The sequence below is a fragment of the Caloenas nicobarica genome, chromosome 4, assembly GCF_036013445.1.
Source record: "Caloenas nicobarica isolate bCalNic1 chromosome 4, bCalNic1.hap1, whole genome shotgun sequence".
NCBI classification, from domain to species: domain Eukaryota; kingdom Metazoa; phylum Chordata; class Aves; order Columbiformes; family Columbidae; genus Caloenas; species Caloenas nicobarica.
Window position 1 is genome coordinate 30,021,723 of NC_088248.1, and position 19,480 is coordinate 30,041,202.

The 19,480-nt window shown below is 43.9% G+C and overlaps 1 protein-coding gene across 2 annotated transcripts in view; it reads right to left on the reverse strand.

Annotated features, from left to right (window-relative positions):
* Window positions 1-3,198: 3,198 nt before the first annotated feature.
* The window catches only part of ADGRL3 (adhesion G protein-coupled receptor L3), a 220,569-nt gene continuing 204,287 nt past the window's right edge, over window positions 3,199-19,480 (reverse strand). For both annotated transcript variants that reach the window (XM_065634786.1, XM_065634785.1), the window contains one exon: window positions 3,199-5,300. In XM_065634786.1, the coding sequence (XP_065490858.1) occupies window positions 4,489-5,300 (812 nt within the window). In that variant the 3' untranslated portion in view covers window positions 3,199-4,488. The remainder of the gene's footprint in view (window positions 5,301-19,480) is intronic.

A 19,480-nucleotide genomic window follows, 5' to 3' on the forward strand; every position in this document is an offset into this window, starting at 1 on the left:
GCAGCAAAACCTCAAACTGGCCTCAAATCAGGGGCTTGTCCTGTACAACTTTGGCAGCTGAGAAACAGCTTTTGGCACATTGCATCCAAAGGATGAAGGCTTGCCAGAAAAAGTGTGGGGGTTTTTTTCCCACTCTCTTGCAGCTTTTGTGCAACCAAGGGCCAAGGTGCTGCTGCTGCCCAGAAAGCCTCTACCTGCCTCACAAGTTGCTTTTCAGTGCTTATCCCCAAAACCCACCTGAATTAAACCCCACACGAGATGCCTCAGAGAACAGTGGGAGAAAACAGACTTGAAAATGGTTTTATTATAGCCATAATTTAGCCCTTCAAGCATCCTGCTGCTGGAAATAACCTTTCCAAAGTTGTAATGCAAGATGCAGTTGATTATAAGCAGCAGTTGGAGAGTCATCCGTACAAGTATTTCCATGTGCAGAAGCCGAGGAAGTTGTGCAGGAGCCAGGCTTGTGCCTTTTAAAGTTGCCGTTCGGGGTTTTTTACACAATGCCATCAAAATATGAAGCATTTGCTTCCAGCACATAGTAACTGCTCTGTATACTGTCTTTTTTTTTTTTTTTTTTAATTTATTGAGATTTTTGCTTGGATTTTTACACGGGTACAGCATGTTTAAGGAGTAGAAATATAAGGAAATACGTGGAGGATGAAGAAATAAAAAAGACAGCAAATCGTCAGGATGGTTTTATTTGTTGCTGCTGGCATTCTGATGGAGAAGACTATCACCATCTGTCTGGTGTATCAAATACGATAAACAGTAAGCATCTGTAAAAAGCTGTGGAAAAGGATGTGGAAGATTTCCCTGCTATCCTGGCTAGTTTCAATATCGCAGCATTGAACAGACCATCACTCCTTCACAAAGCCCTTGGAAGAGCAAAACCACCCCTATGATGCCGATAACGTGGCCACTGCCGCCTTCCCTGAGAGCACTGATCACCGATTTTATCTGGTTTCAGCTTCGCATCACAGGACGTTCTCAGCACCATTACCGGAGCACCTGTGATGACATGGCATTTATATAATGTTCCTGAGTGCAGACTATTTCAACCCCCAAATATCCATTAAATAGAATTTGCATAGAGTCTGGTCCAATGCAGCAGGTAGCTAAAAATAAAGGACTTTTCTTTCTCAATGTAAGGAGGAGATCAGAGTGTGAGAGATGACCAAGCCAGTGCTCTTATGTTCTCCTGAGACAGCTTTTTAATAACATGAGCAACACCTTAGAAGTTTTGTCGCTCTCCCTCCTATCCCGGGAGCATTTTAGGCACCGAGGACTTAACGCTGACTTGGGTTTCACGTGGTGCAGTCTGCACCGAAGACACCACTATGTTGTCACATTGACTTTTATCTACCTAGCTACTTATCAATAAGCAGAACCCTTTGCCATGCCCACAATCACAGTAAGAACTTGTTTCCAAGCGGAAAAAAAAAAAAAAAGGCACAATTAAACCCCACCCTGCTCCCTCTTCCACCTAAATGACAGTCATAAAGCATTTTTGGCTTAATTAATAATATCTATTTCCCCTCTGTTTTGTGAGTTGGCTGTTTCCAAAGCTATAAGAAGCACCGAGAGCGAATCCTGCGGTGCCAGAAGAGTCTGGGGACAGAAATAATCAGCTTGGAAATAAACGGGTTTTTGCAATCAAGGTGCTAATAGGAAGGGTAGGCTTGAGCAAGAAGGGATGGAGAGGGGGAGAAAAAAAATCCCTGTCCACTCATAAAGCCAAAATGCACAGAAGGGCTGGGGGAGAACGACCATTTGGAGTCAAAGATATTTTAGAAGGACACAATTATCCCATAGCAAATCCAATACTGGTTTGCTCTTGCCGACCTGGTGAATGTTGTGCTGATCACCTGCCTCCCATTCTACTGACTATATTTGCTATGGCGTATCTCACCCTCTGCATGAATTTAATGCCACCATATACCTGGAAAACTATGGCTTTTTTAGTCTAATACAACAAAAGAGTTTTTACTTTTAAGTATTTTAAGCCTCGGCAGCCTCTATTGGGCTGCTACATGGACCACGGGGGTCTGAAATGCTCACCCTACCTGCATGCACAGGTTGCATTGCGAAAAATCGGTACCGAGTGTGTCCAGAGTTTTGCTGTCAACCTTTCTATTCTATTTTATGGATTTCTATATCCTGTTGATGAATACCAATTGCTACCAAGGGATTTGAATCACAGAATCATAGAATAGTTTGGGTTGAAGGGACCTTCCAAGCTCATCCAGTCCAACCCCCTGCCATGAGCAGGGACATCCTCACCCAGATCAGGTTGCTCAGAGCCCCGTCCAGCCTGGCCTGGGATGTCTCCAGGGATGGGGCATCCACCACCTCTCTGGGCAACCTGGGCCAGGGTTTTACAAGTTTTTTACAAATTATCGTGGACAGGCCACCGGTGATGGGAAGGGCGAGGTGGCTGAGGGTGGTGATGGTGCTTTGCGTACGCCCGGAGAAAGAAAATAAAGAGACAGCAAACAACGACCGAGGAGGCCTAACGGGGACTTGTTTTTACTCTTTGACATGCTACCAGCAGTTTTTAATCTCAGAAGAACCAAAATAATAATAATAATAATAAAAATTCTTAAAAAAATCATTACAATGATTAAAATGTACGACACAAGAAATACTCAAATCATCCGCGTGTCGTCAGCTCGTTTGTACAGTAGGCACGAAACAGACCTCGAACCACCTGCAAAAGCCGTCAGCCATTGTCATTCTCACCCCTAAACAAGTAACCGCGAGTGACTGACAGCTCTAGTCAGCCGCAGCTGATTAAACCTGTGCTTAAACTGCTCAGCCCAGGCCTTTGACATCGCTCACCCATGCCCTAATGGAGCGGGGACTCGGACTGAAGAGAGGAACAACGAAATAAAAAGAGAGATTAATCGTACAGTACATACATACAGTTACCTTCTAAATTGTGATCAGTCTGTTTATTGGTTGGCAAACAAGCTTCACTTTTACAACAAATATTAGTAATGAGGTCATCTGACTTTAGACCATACAAAATGGATCATAAATTAAAAAAAAAAAGAAGAAAAAAAGAAAAAAAGAAAAAAAAGAAAAAAAGAAGAAATTATACTCCGTGCTGCTAATTTACCTCTGGAAAGCCTATGTTACTTAAAAATCCTGTCAAATAAATAAATTTCCTGCTAAGAAAAATAACAAACAGAATACTTTATTTATTTATTTATTTTTTAAAAAATCACTGCAAAGTACTTTTTAGCTCACTACGCATCAATTGATTTTCTTCTTAACTGCTGCAGTACAAGTGCCTAAACCAGGGACCAGATGGAGCCGTGAAGGCCCTTCATTCGTCCAGGGAAATGGTTGTCTCCTGCTGAAACCCCAATATTAAAAAACCAAAACCCAAACCTCTCGGCTTCTGGATGCGACCCTGCTGCCCGGCTCAGCAAAGATGCCAGCTGAAGAGAGATACTCAGTGAGGAAATAAAAAGACTCCCTTGGTTGAAAGGAAAACAGTGATGGTGTTTCTAAAAATGGTCCGTAGAAAGCGATGTTTTTTTTTTTTTCTTTTTGCCCAGTGAGACTTTTTTACTGGGATGGGAGAGGATGGATGGGGAGGGGCAGGGGAAGAGGCAAAAGAAAGTTTCAAAAAAAAAAAAGGAGTTGGAGTTCTGAAAAACCTTGCTCCTACTGGTAGACAAACTTACAAGACCAGCACAACAGAAAAAAGTTCGATTTTTTTTTTTTCCCACTACATTAACAGGGACGCAAGTTCTGGAGGAACAGAAAGCAGACTATATGTGCAATGCTAGTATCTGTACATTACATAGAAATTGTTTGCTTCTCTTTTTCTGCCATTAGTTTTTCTCATCCGTTAATACAGCAAAACGTAAAATATACCTTTAGCACAGAATTCTAGGATTCCCTTCCACCTCATTAAATTTTGTGTGCTCCCACAGCCAAGGGGAGGCATGAGTGACCGAAACTCATTACGTGATCCGGATTGCTAAGAAAAGAGTTTTGCTACCTTGGTTTTTGTGCAGCGCTCCCACCTAGATGCGTCATTGCTACTAGTTTCAAATGCACATTTTTGGCCTTTTATTGTTCTTTTTTTGCCTTTTTGTGTGTGTGTGTGTGTTTTTGTTTTCCCTCTTAAATCAGGTCCTTGGTATTAAGAGTAACACAGCATCAAGGATTGTTTTAAACAAACACGGCATAACTTGAGAAGGCCACGAAGTGTGCCGTTATCTATCTCTTTCATTAACATAATGAAGTCTGTCTGAAGGGAGGAAGGATGGGGGACAAAGGGGGGGGCAGCAGTTACTGTCCTCTCTGGGCCAGCCTAAAAATTCCAGTAAAAAAAGTCCGAGAGTTTCCTTTCGAACAGTGTGAAGATTTAGGAGTAGACACGATATTACCACTGCTTGGATTAACTCAGACCAGTAAACTGAGCGTTATGGAGGGGCTTTTTGCTGTCTCTTTGCTGAATTTTTGCCGCATCTTCTATAGACTAGTGACCAAGTGAGCGGGTCCTTTCACACTGGTGTCTGGGGGGGTTCCCTCTTTGTTTGGCGGGACTATGAAACCATCGCTGCTGCCTCGACCCAGCTGGTAGTAAGTGTGTAGCTGATGGACGTGGTTCCTGGATCCGAGGTTGGGCATGCTTTTGTAGTACACGTCGTCGGCGTCACCGCCCCCGCTTTTGGTCGGCGGGGGGTCAGTTTGGGTGCTGGCAGTGACACTTTCGGTCATGGGCATGCCGGCCAGTGCAGGCATACTGGTGTAGAGAGAATCCCTGTTGGGTGACTGGAGGTCGTCCGTGTGCTCGTTGGTCAGCAAAGGGAAAAAGCTCTCGCTGTTGTCTTGCGGGATGCGCCGCCGGCCGTAGAGGTGGGGCTGGTGGTTGTCTGCCGAGTACACCCGGGGGGGCAGGAGCGGGGCGTCCGACTCCTCGTGGATGAGCTCCAAGCCTAGGCTCTCCTCGTGGGTGAAGGAGGTGGCGTCGTCCAGCACGATGGCGTCGTCCTCACTCCTGCCGCCGCTACCCATGCTGTTGACGAGTTTGTTCATCAGGTTGTGGCTCTGCTCGCTGGAGCGCTCGTGGTTGTTCAGGTAGGAAGGGATGTAGTTGGAGGTGAGTTCCTTCAGGATCTTTTTCTCCAGGGCGTTCTCGGTGTGGTTGTACCCGCGGTCAAGGATTTGCACGCAGTTGCTGAGGTACTCGCCGCTGGCAATGCTGTAGCTGTTGCCGTGATTACCATTCAGTGGTAGAGTATCCGTGACACTTGTATCCCTGGCATTGTTCAGAAGCCCCTCTGAAAAACATCACACAAGAGAGGGTGACTTGTACAAACGGGACACTCACGCGGGACCTTGCACACTCAAACCCCCTTCCTACACTGGGGCTCGGCAGCCAGGAGAGCGGTCGTGGCCAAAAGAGAAGGGTCCAGCTCCAGCTCACCGCTTTAGGGTCTTCCCACCGAAAAAACAAAAAAGGAAAACACCATCAAGTGCGTGACTTGATGTGGCAATAGCAGGCAGGAAGGAGTAACGTCTCCTGGCTGGTACCTCCTAAGGCTCTACGTATTCCTGGGGGAACTGAGTAAAAGTAATAGACCAGCTTGGGCTGGTCCAAATATCCCTGGCTACAGGTGCTCTGGAGAAAAAGGGCAATTCCCTGGAACTGAGGGAGAAATATTTGCAGCCTGGGTTAACCATTTGACCCAACTTCATTTGGGAGTGTACCCTTCCTAGGGGAAAAAAAAATAAATCTGCTCTCCCCTTTGTGCTGGGCAGGCTGTAAGGAAAGGCGTAAGGCCTGAAGGGTGAGATGTAGGGATTAGCAAGGCCGAGGCACAAAGTGCTTCCTGGCCCAGAGATTTTTGGGACAAAGCTAAACACCCTACCTCTCCCGACATGAGGGCATGGCCAAAATTAGTTACTTGATACTGGCCAGGTGGGGATGGGGAAGCACTTCGAGAGCAAGGGAGAAGAAAAACCAGGCAGGTTAAGCCACCATGCTTTTTTCTGGGGGGGAGCGCAATTGTGGGGATGTGGGAAACAATGCATCTACTTTTCAGCTAAGGGCTTCAGGTGTTGCCAAAAACTCGCAAGCACCTCCGGGCAAGGCGCGGCGGGCGAGAGGAGCCGTTAGCTGACAACTGGTGATGAAGTGTTGCTCATACCATGCTTGGTACGTGGCACGTGTACCTTCCGAAAATACACGATTCGGTCTATATCTGCGATGGAATAGTTGCTGCATGGCAATGGTTGGCAAAAGCTACCACAGGCTTTCTTCTTGCTTTTTGAGGGAAATAACCCAAATGTGTTGGTCACCTGTTAGGTTTTTGAAGCTTAAAGGGTGCTGCCATATCCTGGGTTTCTCAACAAATGAGGGAAATGTGCCAAAAACACCCAACCAGCCATTGCAGACATAGAGCAAAGCCGTCGATTTTCACGTTGGAAGCCTTCCAACCGAGCCACGATGCTTGGAGGAGAAATGAAAAGGGAGTGTTTCAAGGTGGAGGGACCGTATGTAATGGGTGACGGGGACGAGAGCATCTGTCTGATGGTGACGTCGAGGAACGTATGCATTGGGGCACCGAGTGCTCCTCCTGCCGCCAATGCATAGAGCCGAGGGAAATCGAATGGAGGGATCGCAGGTGGAAAACAGAATGGGGTCTGCAATGAAACACACTGTATAAAAATGCCATGACCTTGCAAATAAAAATATGAAAAAAAAATCATACGCACAGTTATATGAGAAACTATGCTGGGTAAATAACACCACAAAACTGGGAAATAAACAAAGAAAGCATCATCTGATCTCATCTATATATATATGTACACACATATATATACACGCACATACACACGCATACACATATATATACACATGTATATTCATACTCTTTCGATTTCAAAACTGTGAGATGGATTTCCTTTATTAACTATGTCATCTATATGTGATGCAATAAAAGTGAACTAAAAAAAATTACATTTGATATGCAATGTTTAGCTTTACTCCCATACTTGTCTCTCTGTAGGGCTCTAAACGACAGCATGAAGAAAAGGAAAGAAAAAACAACAAGTAAGCATACAGCGACAGTAGGAGAAACATGAGTAAAAAGCAAATTGATGATATGCAGAAAAGAGAGTTAACCGAAATAATTTCCACTGTCCAGAATACATGAATTTGTTACATGGTTTATTTCAGGTTAAAAATATTGACATTTTAGACAGAAAAAACATTTTACACGCAATATCCAATAGACTACATTTTTATTAAAAAAAATAATCACATTTAGAATGTTTTCCAATGCCATTATAAAATGTTCAGTGTGCAACACAAATCCAGAAATAATGCCTGGAAATTTCAGAAAAGTCTAAATCTGGTAATGGTCATGCTTGGAAAGACAGGCACTGTCAACGTCACTTCCAAAGGCTTAAAACGAATTGCTTTACTTACTGTTAAGTTATAATAACCCCTGGCAGTTGAACCCAAAATCCGTTTCCTTCCTAAAAATGTTTTGCCATCCGTCCTTTGCGACAGTGCTTTGTAAGAGTGCAACTTCGCACATCACGGGGCTGCCCGAGTTTCACAAACTTTGGTAAAGAAGCTTTGCTTTTCTGCTCTTTTTTTTTTTTTTAACCAAACACTACACGGACTTTGTGACAAAAATGTAGGAGGAATGGTAGGTCAAGTAATGGCGTCACTAAATGAAGCTATTGATTGAGAAGGAAGGGTTAAAAAAAAGGTTTAACAAATGCAGAGATGAGATTCTCAGGGACTTCTTTTAGTGCCAGTGTTGGGTTAACGGTTGGACTTGATGATCTTGAGGGTCTCTTCTAACCAAAATGCTTCTATGATTCGGCTTGAGCCAAGAGGGTACTTTAAAACACAAAAGCGGGGAGAGGGAAAGGAACAGGTGGACCAGCTCAGGCCCCATGTTTCTTAGAGCATTCTGTCCCTGTCAATGCCAGGAGTGGTAGATGAAGGTACAAAAAAAATTAATGGGGAGTGAGCTGGATGACACTGGCTAGCGATGCCCTCACCGCATGTTTACCCTGGCCAAGGCGCTCCCGGTGATGGCGACAGCATTGACTTTTACAATGCACTATTCTGGCTCGGCATCCCAACGTCCCAAAGAGCCGCTGAGGCCATCAGGCCAAGTTGGCTTTGCTAATCTTCCTTGCTGCTGCGGGATCTTCTAATATTCACAGTTTTTCAATCGTCTAGGGGTGATTTCCAGTTTGTAAAGCAATAGCTATACCACTTTGACGGTCAGCAACTAACTTGCAGCCTCCTGGAAAGAATTGGGTGGGTTCTGCTCCCCATGAAGTCAATGGCTAAGCTCCAGTGGCTTAAACGGATCAATACTGGTCCCACCGGTCTCCGTCATCTCCCACAGATGAAGCCGGGGTAGGATTCTCCATGCTCCATCTGGCTATAGCACTTGCAAATCAATCGCATTATTTTTGTGGAATAAAATGCTGTTAAGCTCAGGTCACTCTATCAGAATTTAGCCTTAAAAATCAGAAGGATGCAAGATTATTAAAATGCCTGTAAAACCTTTTTCTGTCACATTTCCACTCAAATCACTTTGGTTTGGTTGAGGCACCCAGACCTGAACATCTCTTAAGCCAGATGCTGACCCAGAAGTACCTGCTGCCACCTGATTTAAAAGCTCTCCAAATCTCAATATTATCATGCGAGAAACTATACTGGATGTCAAAGCTCGTTTTGACATTTGTGATATGCTGAAGTTCTTAAAATTCTGAATGTTTCATATTTAACAGTAGTCCCTTTTGAAAAAGCGTTAGTGGAAGCAAATTTATTGCACAAAGTTTAGGAAATTAATGAAGAGCAAAAAGGTCAAACACACGTGCTTTGAATGAAAATACCCTAGTGATACAGTGCAATATCTATTGTAAAAATATACTGCCACATAGCATGATAGGGGTTTCACTGCTTGCATTATAGCCATGATTATTTCCCCTTCCTGATAGATCCTTTACTGGGAGGGATGCCCTCATTGGGAACTTGTGCTTGAACGCAGCGTCACTCTGTAATGGTTCAGCCACCTTTCAAGCAAGCAAAAAAAAATTTTTTTCTAATCCCATCTGCACCCCCCAGCTCCTCCTAAGGTCCGGCTTAAACATCGGCTGACAACCAGGGTCCCATCACCTCAACCAGAAAAACATGTCGGTGAAAAAGAGACTGATTCCTACACTGGAAACCTCCCTTAGGTACAACTGACTTTACCTCTTTGTTTTCCACTGCCGAAAGGAGAATATGAAAGAGCTTCCCTACACCTTGTTCTATTCTTTTTTTTTTTTTTTTTGCACATAGAAAATGCATTAATGCAAGCGGCAAAATATTTCTTACAATATCTAAGCTCTGCTCTTTGAAGCTGACCTATGCTCCTCACTTCAGCTTTCATTTTTCTTATGGATCAAAGGCGGTTTTGCTTTACTTTGCCCCCCCCTTTTTTTTTTCCTCCCTGCTGACCACATTTTTCTATGCCATTTAAAACGAGAGCAGCTTTGGTGGCCAAGGCCATTTCAGCTTCACTTACCTTCAAGGGTGTTCCTGTTTCTGAAATGAATGGTTTAACAAGGAAATGTGCTGACAACAAAGACAGGGATGGATACATCTGACAAAATACACACACGAGACAAAAACAATACAAAAGCGAAGAGGTTGGAAAAAAAAAATCCAAATCAAACCCACTATGAATGCTTTGAGTGGAACTGATGAGGGTCTGTCAAAGCAAACTTGATCGCTCATAGAAAAAAAGCCTTCAGAAAATGGAAAGATGCACTGAAATAAAAGGAAGGAGAAGGGATCTTTTTTTTGTGCCCAGTTCAGAAAAAAACCCAAAGTGTGGGAGGGGAAAAAAAAACAAAGAAAAAAAAAAAGAGAAAGAAATGGGCCAAAACAAGCCACAGAAAATGGAATTCTCACTAGAAAAATTAGAGAGAAACTCCAGCACACCTTGTGCGTTGTACATGCTGACAGAAGGGTTGTTATAGACCGCCGATTCCCCGAGCAATGTATTATAAGGGTTGTTAGTGCCATGAGGACGAAGCAGAGCATTGGTTATAAGATGATTAGCCATGGCTCCTGGAGCAGCCCAATAGAAAGACAGAGAAAAACAAACAAACAAACAAACAAAAAAGGTCAATCAGGCAAATGTGGTATTAAAAAAAAGGGAAAAAAGAACATTCAGAATGACAACAGTTGAAATAGTCCTGATTACGACAGCCAGCTAATTAGACTCGGAAAACTGTATGCCACTAAAGCAGCACAGATGTTACTGACGATGCACAAACCCAAACCAATGCAAAAGAAAATGGATCAGAAAGCAGATAAGCTACATTTATGGTGGTTCCTCAGTCGCTTGGGGTGTAAGCGAGGCTCTGCCCACATGCTTGCTACAAAGAAAGAAAAGAAGATGGCAGCCTACACAATGAGGGGGGAGGAAAACTCTCTGGAAAGTGCCAAATGAATTAAAAAAAAAAAAATATAATGACTAACAGAAACAGCACATTCAACTCCCACTACAGGCTAGGATCAATTCCACTGGTGCTTTGCAACACGTCTAAAATGCAGAATTCAAAAGAATGGATGGAAAAGGCAGCCTCTCTGAAGGCTGTCGGCACTGTCTCACATCTAAGAGGGCGAGTTCCGCTTTGGTTACGGCTCTTTCATATTGCCTGGTGCCACCGCCAAGCACATCCGCACCCACCCAAACCCACCCTTCAAGGTTACAGCACCGCAGCTCCAGACGACGTTTCCATTGGGAGTGGGAGCGGCCACGGAAACACACGTTTCCAGGCTCTCTGTTTGCCCCATAAATACTTTTTTCCCCATTCCCAGTCCTCTTTGCTGTCGTTTCCCAGCACCCAGACAGTGGCTGTCCTCTTGCTTGGGTTTGTCCCTTGGAGTCTTAGATTTCTGCTTTACATGACCATCACGGCTCGGCAGGTGGCCGCCAAGACCCACACCTTGTCTTCCTATCGCAGGCATCAACCCATGAAGCAAAACCTTCCAACCCCTCTTTTAGCTGACCTACAGAACCAGAAAAACTCTTAAGACCTTGCTTCAAATCTCCTCTGCAATCCAAAGAGACAAATGATTAAAAATTTGACCCCAGGGCAATTTTCACTCTCATCGGTAGAGCAGGAATGCCCAAGGACACCTTCAGGGCTAAACAAAACCTTTTTCCACTAGGAAAGCGAGTTTTTGGTGGGGTGACTCGAGTTGGCCAGGCCAGGGCTGTAGAGGGCTCAGCTTACCTGGCTGTCACCAACATCTGCTGGCCTGAACCCAAACCAGCATCCAAAAAGCCAAGCCCAAATCCAGCCAACCTCGCCGGGATGCTGAAGATATATAAGCCCCAAGTGCATCTGGCTAGTACAAATCCCCTCAGCGGTGAGCTCTCTGAAAGCCACTAATCCACACATCCACTAATTATTAAAAAACAGGAAATACTGGCCAGAGCCAAGGCTAGGTGGAGGCCTCTGGAGCTGCCTCCTGTGGCGCTAGGCCTGGCTCCATTTCCCAGGATGGTGTTTCTCTGTGTCTGTGCAGGGAAAGGAGGGAGCAGCCTGGTTTCCTTCGTCTCCGTCATCTCCCTCATCCCCCTTATTCTTCCCAGCCCCAGGCGGATGGCATTAGCGGGTCACTTCATGGGCCTTTGGAGCGCAGGGACAAAGTGGAAGGCAGCACTTGTAAGGGAGCTGCATGCCAGGGAGGCTCCTCAACACATGCAGCGGGGAAAAAAAACAACTTGTCTTCTCTCACCTGATATTTTTGGCTATGCTGATGGCAAGCAACATGAGCTGCTGTATTTGGAAATAAGGAAATAAAGCTGCCTCCTGTAAGAACATTATAAGGAACATTACATGAATGCTTAACTAAGCAACCTTGAATGTAACTAATAGGTAAATCCTTGCTTTCTGGTAACATATTTTCTGTCAATCTGGCATGAGGGCCAGTAGGAAACACTTCTCATGCTAGTTTTATACCAGTGTGAATACTAAGCTCGTTAGAATGGTTTCTGCTTTCATAGAATCATTTAGGTTGGAAAAGACCTTTAAGATCAACAAGTCCAACTGTTAACCCAGCACTGCCAAGTCCACCACTAAGCCATGTCTGTAAGTGCCACATCTCTGCATCTGTTCAATCCCTCCAGGGATGGTGACTCCACCACTGCCCTGAGCAGCCTGCTCAAGTGCATGACAACCCTTTCCGGGAAGAAATTGTTCCCAATATCCAATCTAAACCTCCCTTGGCAGACCTTGAGGCTGTTTCCTCTCATCGTATCACTTCTTACGTGGGAAAAGAGACCAACGCTCTCCTCACGATATCTTTTAGTCATGCTGGGCCATAAGGGATTCAAAAAGGGACTCACTTTTGTACAGGTAACAGGAATAGGCAGAGTTAATATGATATAATCCTCCCATTTGAGATTTAACCCAATCTCCAACTCAGTCCCTATGAGATTTGATATGGAGGAGAAGAATATACCTGCTGCGCGGTTCTGAATGCTTTTGCTTGAGGCATCTTTAAATGGTAACTGCTAGAAAGAACATCTTACTCAAGATATCCCCACTCTCATCTTGTCTACCAAGCCCTGTCATGCAGGAACAAGCTGATCCTGCCACAGCCAGGCAGGTCAAGCTTTTCTGCATGGAGGGATGCTCTTGCTGTGTGAGAAGGGACAGATCTGTGTCAGCATATAACGCTTCATTCACCTGCATTCACCAGGGCGGTGGGCTCTGCGGCGAGCTGAATTCACACAAACCCGTCTCTTTCTGGCTCCACAAACCAACTTCTAAATGTATGACTGACTAGAAACTTGGCAAAAAGCTGCAAATATAGAGTAAGTCATTTTTTCTCTCTGGGGTGTATAGAGGAGGCTTGGTATAACAAAACAGCCACCCATTCCTGTATGCAAAAATACAGCATCCTCTGCCTTCCTCTCCCTTGATTTCTGTGGGTGTTAGAATTTTTTCAGTTTGCTGATCAAAATGCCACTTTTGATGGCAGTGCTGAGTAATTCTCCTGATGCAGATCTGAAAAAAAAAAAATGCTATCATTTTCAGCTACTTTTCAATACTTTCAAAAACCCAGCTGCGTCCAAGCACTCTGCAGCACGTTCCCAACATGGCGGGCTGGCCATGACAAACTTCACCTTCTCTGCAGGTCACAGTAAATGTAACCTTTGTCATCTTAAAACCAAAATGACATACACCTTGTATTTGCTAATTTAGGGTCTTGTTTCTCCCGGGCTGCTTTAGTGCTCCTCAAAGGATGCTGAGAGAAAAAGATGGCATTCAGGCTCCAGATAAAACAATAATACACCAAACAAATTCCCATTATTGGGTTTCTCCTTCCCAGGAGGGAGAGAAAAAAAGGTAGCACCAGCCATACATTTAAGTATCATCCTGCCTTTTTCATAACATTTTATCATTGCTATAGCAACCAACGGGGCTGTTATGGAGAGTGGATTAGGTCTGCAGATGAAGGACGAGCAGAAGGAGCAGGTGGACTACCAAATTATGAACCTGTTTTGCATGAAAATGGCCTTGGTAATAAACAGCCAGCAGAAACTTAATAAAGAAAGTACAGGATGGAAGCGGCACACACGAAATATCACGATGGAAAGGAAAGAGGTTTATTCTGCAGCCCTGTGCGCTTTCGTCATCTGTGGCATGACATCGATTTCTTCCAGCAAGTCATGCAGTCCTGCGTCATTCTCACTTCCCTATATTTCGGCGATAATGCTCCCTATGCAAATCCTTCCTCTGCCATCTTCTGAAGCACCTGAGCCCAGCACACAGCCACTACTCATTATTTGCTTTATTTTGGGTGATAGCCTTCAACTCAGCTGTGCTGAAATGCCTTCAGTTCTGCTAGTTGAAGATACCCTACCGAAAGCAAATGCAACCTTCTTTCCAAACCCTTATCATGCTGTGTACGTGTGGGATCATGAACATGGGGTTGGGAAAAAAGATGGGGCTTCAAACCCACATGTTCAGCTGAGCATCTCCTTGTTCAGTGGGATGAGATGATCACAACCAGCAAACATATTTAACAGTGGGATAGTCACCTTTGAAAAAACATTCCCTACAATTACACAGGTACAACTACAGCCCCAAGTCTCCTTGTTTCCCCTGATATTTGACTAAAGTCCAGTACAACCCAAAGCTGCCAGGCCAGCTCTGATATCCAAAATGACATTCAAAATAAGGTTTTGGGCAATGCCAGTGCTTGTTTTGAGGTTTCCTGATGCTGGAAACTGCTGGGTAACTCGCAGATGTTTGTGTCCCTCTCGTAGCATCGGGGACCCTCATGATCCAAGGACTGAAGATCCAGCCTTTGTTAAAGGATTTAAAAGGTGTTTAACAGTCTAAGAGAAGGCACATCCTGTGCTCAGGGAGCAGGGGGAGATTTGGAGGGTTGTGCTTTTGACTTGCAAACTGAGAAAATCTGCTAAGAGAAGCCAATTGGGACAAAGAAAAGGAAAATCCCACAGTTTTTACTGTCACTGCAACCATACAGAGGATTCAGACCACTGCGTTTATCTCCATTGTGTGCCTGTGAAAGTAGGTATCATTTTAACGACTACACAACTAAACGGTACCTTTTTCTTCCCTTTCTAAGACAGAAATTGACGTCCTTGATGCAGAATAACACTGAATGTAGAAATAATGTTTTGGAAGAGCTTGGTGTTACGACTGTAGGGGAAAACTGCACCATGTCAAATGCAAGTATGATTTACGCACTTGCTGAAAGCAAAGGCTGAAAACGATGATGACGAGCACGTGTGGCCAGACTCTAGATTGTATCATTCAGGAACAAAAATTCAAATAAGTTTTTGTGGGCAGCTGGCTGACAAAGCCCCACAAAGGCATTTAAGCTGACGTGAATCATCTGTATGGTCTACTCAACAGCAGTTTTGCTAAAAAAGGAGAACAAACCAGTTGACAAATTGCATCGGATGAACTAGTGAATCAACAAAATGCTTCAAAAGTGTCCATACAAAAATCAGTTTTCGATTTTTGTTCCAAAAAATGGTTTGTCTGAAAGCTGGCTGTGACTTTTCCAAATGATGTCACTGTTTCATTAGGGTAGAAACAGAAATAAATAGCTTAGAAAAAGCACATCTTGAGTCATAACAAAATGTTTCATTCCCTCTGACCCAGCGGTTCAAAAATGTAGTTTTTCTTGGGCTTTTTTTGGGTTTGTTTTCCCAAGACAGAAAGAAAAGCATGTACCACTGTGTCTGTATATCACTTAGCATTAACTTACTTATTTCACTTTACTCCCGGGGAAAGCAAATAGATTCCAAGTAGGTTTGCACAAGTCAAAGCTCTCATCTTCTTTGTGACTTTCCTTATCGGCGTTCAGTAGCGTCCTTTTCTGCATTACAGGCAAAGTTTTTGAGTATTTAAAGAATCCTGGTCTTCCACGTGCTCTCTTGCAATTTATTCCAACAGCTGATGCAATTATGAAAAGTGAAATAATACATATTTGCTGGAGGACAACAGGTATTTTCAATATTTTTCCTGGTTCCCTCCAACAAACGCTCTGCTGTTTAGATTTATGGAGCTGTGTTCTTATAATAGCCGACAGGATTCAGCTAATAAACTTGAATAAACCTCCCTATTAAATTTCTCTCAAATAGGTTTGTTGTCACTTGCAGCATCTAATCTATTCATTGAGATGCTATTAATACTGACTGCAGCGAAATGGAGTTTCAGCAAATGAGGTTGTTAAGCTCTGGGCCATCTTCTGCCAAATGAAACATTCTGTGTTTTTATGCCGAGACAGGGGTGGGATATTATTTCTTTGTCCCTTTTTTACCCTTCTTTTCTTCCGCAATATTTTTCAGATTACAAATTGGATTATAATCTAGAGGCCATGTTCAATATATACTGCTAGTGTGTTTATAAACATATACTATTTATAAATAATTCCCCGCTCATCAATGCCTTCTCAACTACCTGGAATGGAAATGTTGCCCCAGGACAGGACATTTTTTACCTCTTTGACCCATTCCAAGGGTTTATACCTCTCCGTACCTTGACTATACAAACGTGCATTATCCCCAATTGCTCCTGTTTAAGCTTATTTCTCATTAGCCCTGAGCTGTTACCCAAGATGGGTGGAAATGGGACCACACTTATCGAATTCTGTACAAGCAGCCACACTTTCTTCCTTCCACCTTCCCAGTCATTATATTAAGATTGCTCTGCAGCAATACTCAGCTGGATCTAATACTCCCCAAAGTCTGCTCTGATTTCAGAAATTGCCTTGCCCTTACTTTTCCTCTTTAAATCTGATCCACCTAATGACTGAACTTCCAATTATATGGCTGTCAATCCAAAAATCAAAGCCGGCTCATAATATCTCCCAAAGGAAAAACGCCACGTCACTCACTGAAATCACCGCAACAAATCTCAGCTTGCTTAGTCCCAGGCAGCACAGAGGCAAAATAAACGAGAAGGCAACTGACAGTGGCGTTGATTTTGCACTTAGGCGGAAATAGGAGTTCAATTCCCAAAGTTTTAATCCTCGATGAAGAAAATCAGAATTTTCCTGGCATAAAATGTATGGCTGATTGAAAAAAAAAAAAAAAAAAAAAAAAGAGAGGAGTGAAAAAAGGGAGAGCAGAGGCAATTTGCTAGTCCAAAAGGATGCTGAGTTTCCTTTACAAACAAAAAATACCTGGAATTTCTCCCTACTTCATATGTAATTATTAGGATTGTTAATTTTGAGGCCAGATGTTGACATTTAGCCAAACCACCAGGCCCTTAAGAGGGCCATGGAGATTTCTGTCTTGCAAACAGCAATCCCTCCCGGCTGACTCGCTGCAACTGCACGTGGACTTCTCCATCCGAATAATCCAAACACAAACATCACAAGGGGATCCACCTGGGGTATCTGTGGGATCAGGGGCTCTCAGGAGACGATGTGTGTGGTCTGTAAGGGTTACAAGAGGGAAGAGAAGCAGCAGAGGGGCACAGGGGACGAAACCAGAGAGCTTCACCAAGAAAACGCCAGTGGTGGCGAGATGGGGAGGTAAAGGAACAGCCAGGACCGAAAAGGAATAGAAACTGAAATTTTAATTAAGCACAGACACCTCTCAGCACTTTGCAAAAAAGGGAGAAGTGAGAAACCCTGGGGAAAAGTGCCGTGCCTTAGATTTAAAGCAAGGACAATGAAGAAATGAAATATACACATCTGCAGATGATGGTCTCTGAATGGTCAGAGGGACTGTTGCCCCTAGCAGGGCCACACCAGGCTCATCCTTGCGAAGTTCCCTGCATTTACCTCCAATAAACCCTGATTATGACTGGAAACAGAGCACAAAGCATCTAAAGCATCTCCTGGGGGACCTCAGATTGAGCCAGACTCACCTCTTGCTCTACACATCGCGCAGCGATGGTACTCAGAGAATAAAGTGTCTGTGGGAGACTGATGCTTTTCTTTAGCCAAATTATTTTTGCTCAAAAAAACCCCAACAACAACAACAAAACAAAGTTCTTTCATATTCAGGAATATTTTGATGAGTTTCCTCTATCTGTAGGTGCATTTGTGAACCAGGAAAGCAACTGCAGGCACCTTGGACATCCTGGGAGTCTGTGGCGCTGAACCTGCCTACCCGAGTGCCACAACAAGAATAAACAGAAAAAAAGAAGCAATCTGGCAAACTTGAAAACGCATTTAGAAATCACACAGGTCCACCACTAACTCTGCCTGACAACATGTACATTCATACAGCCACAACTGGAAAAGAAAAAAAACCCCAGACTGTAAACCCATTGCTCTTAAAGATGTGAGATGAAAACTTCGCAGGAGAAACGGGGGCACTGTCTGCTGCCAACTGCAAAAAGAAACAAACAGGAAGAAAACAGAGAAAAGTATTTATTCTCTAATATCTCTGAGCCACAAGAAGAACCACAGGTGCTACTCAGAGTAGGTTTGAAGCATTTAGGCAGACGGTGAGGGATCAGTTGATGGCGCCCTCTGAATATCCTACCGAGATGAGCTGAGGTGTTCCCACCTCTCCCAGAGCTTGCCTGCATGCTATTTGCTTTATACGCAACATAAATTCAGCAGAAATCCGGCGGTCACAGCAATCCATCAAGGAGCAAACGAGCATCTTGAGAAAGATTGACACACGATAGGAGCGTTTCCACGGTCCAAATTTCCGCCCGCTTTCTGCTGTCTCTGGGCACAGGCAACAAAGGGTCAGCATTGCAAATGAGTTGTGATAAGCCCAGGGTAATCTTGATTTTCCTTTTTCCATTTTACTCTTTCCTTTTCTTTCTTCTTTCTCTCTCTTCCTGCCCCGCCCCGCCCCACCCCGCTGTCTTCTGCCTGTCTCTCTTTTCCCACACCTCTCGTCTTCTGGAGCGATGGTCTCCTACCAAGGGCAGAATTTCCCCTTCTATTTTGTTTTCTGCATAACTGCTTCTTAAAAATGCAGGCTAATATGGCCACCTGAAGATAACTTAAAACATCACCCACCCTCCCTGCAACACACACAGTCGTCCCTGCTGAGTTAACAGCGTGGAGATGATTTCAGCCTGGAAATCACAGCTTAATTATATTTTTGGGTGGGTGGGAGGAATTTGATGGGAGATTTCATTTAGGAAACAATCAGGTCTCGGTTGGGTTAGAAATCAGGATATTAATGTTCTTCATTTTAATTTTCCTCTCTGACTCAGATTCCCACTGTTTGAATTTGAGCTCAATTTGTTCAGTTCATTATGAAGAAATCCACATGAATTTGACATTAAACTGATTATCTCTGAAAACAGTAGTAATAAGTTCCTTTTTTCCTGTGTATGTTTCAGATTAAGTCTTTGTGGTGGATAGAAAAACACAGGGGAAAAATAGTAAAGCAAAAGGAAATCAAGTATTTATTCTGGAGTGCTACTTAGAAGCTGAAACATTGAATGACACTTAAGCATTTGGGGAGAAAAAGCAAAGGACAGGGATAAACAATACCTTGATTTCCACTTCCCATTTCAGCATGGGAAGAAACAGGGAGAGAATATGGTTTTCCTAGCCAGGAATAATACCTGGGGATTGGACTAGATGATCTCCAGACGTACCTTCCAAATCCAGCCATCCTGTGATTCCTTTCAAAACCAAGAAAATCTCAGGGCTTCTCAATGCCTATATGATGGGGTAAGCACGTGCTCCCTCCTGAACAGACCCTTGGGGTCACGGGGATGAATTCAGATTTAAGAGTCACCATAAAAGCTGCCAGAAGTCCTGGGCTCCAATCCTGCACCAGACTGCAGGGTCCTGATGGCATCAACAGGTCATAGTGGCTGTGATGAGACCCCTGCCCAGCCCTGGACACGTCAGTGCATTTTCCTATGACAAGCACTGGCTCATAACAGCAACAAACTCGTCTTTGTCTCTGCTGCTCTTGAGCCTAACCAAAATAAGGAACTCTCTTTAAGA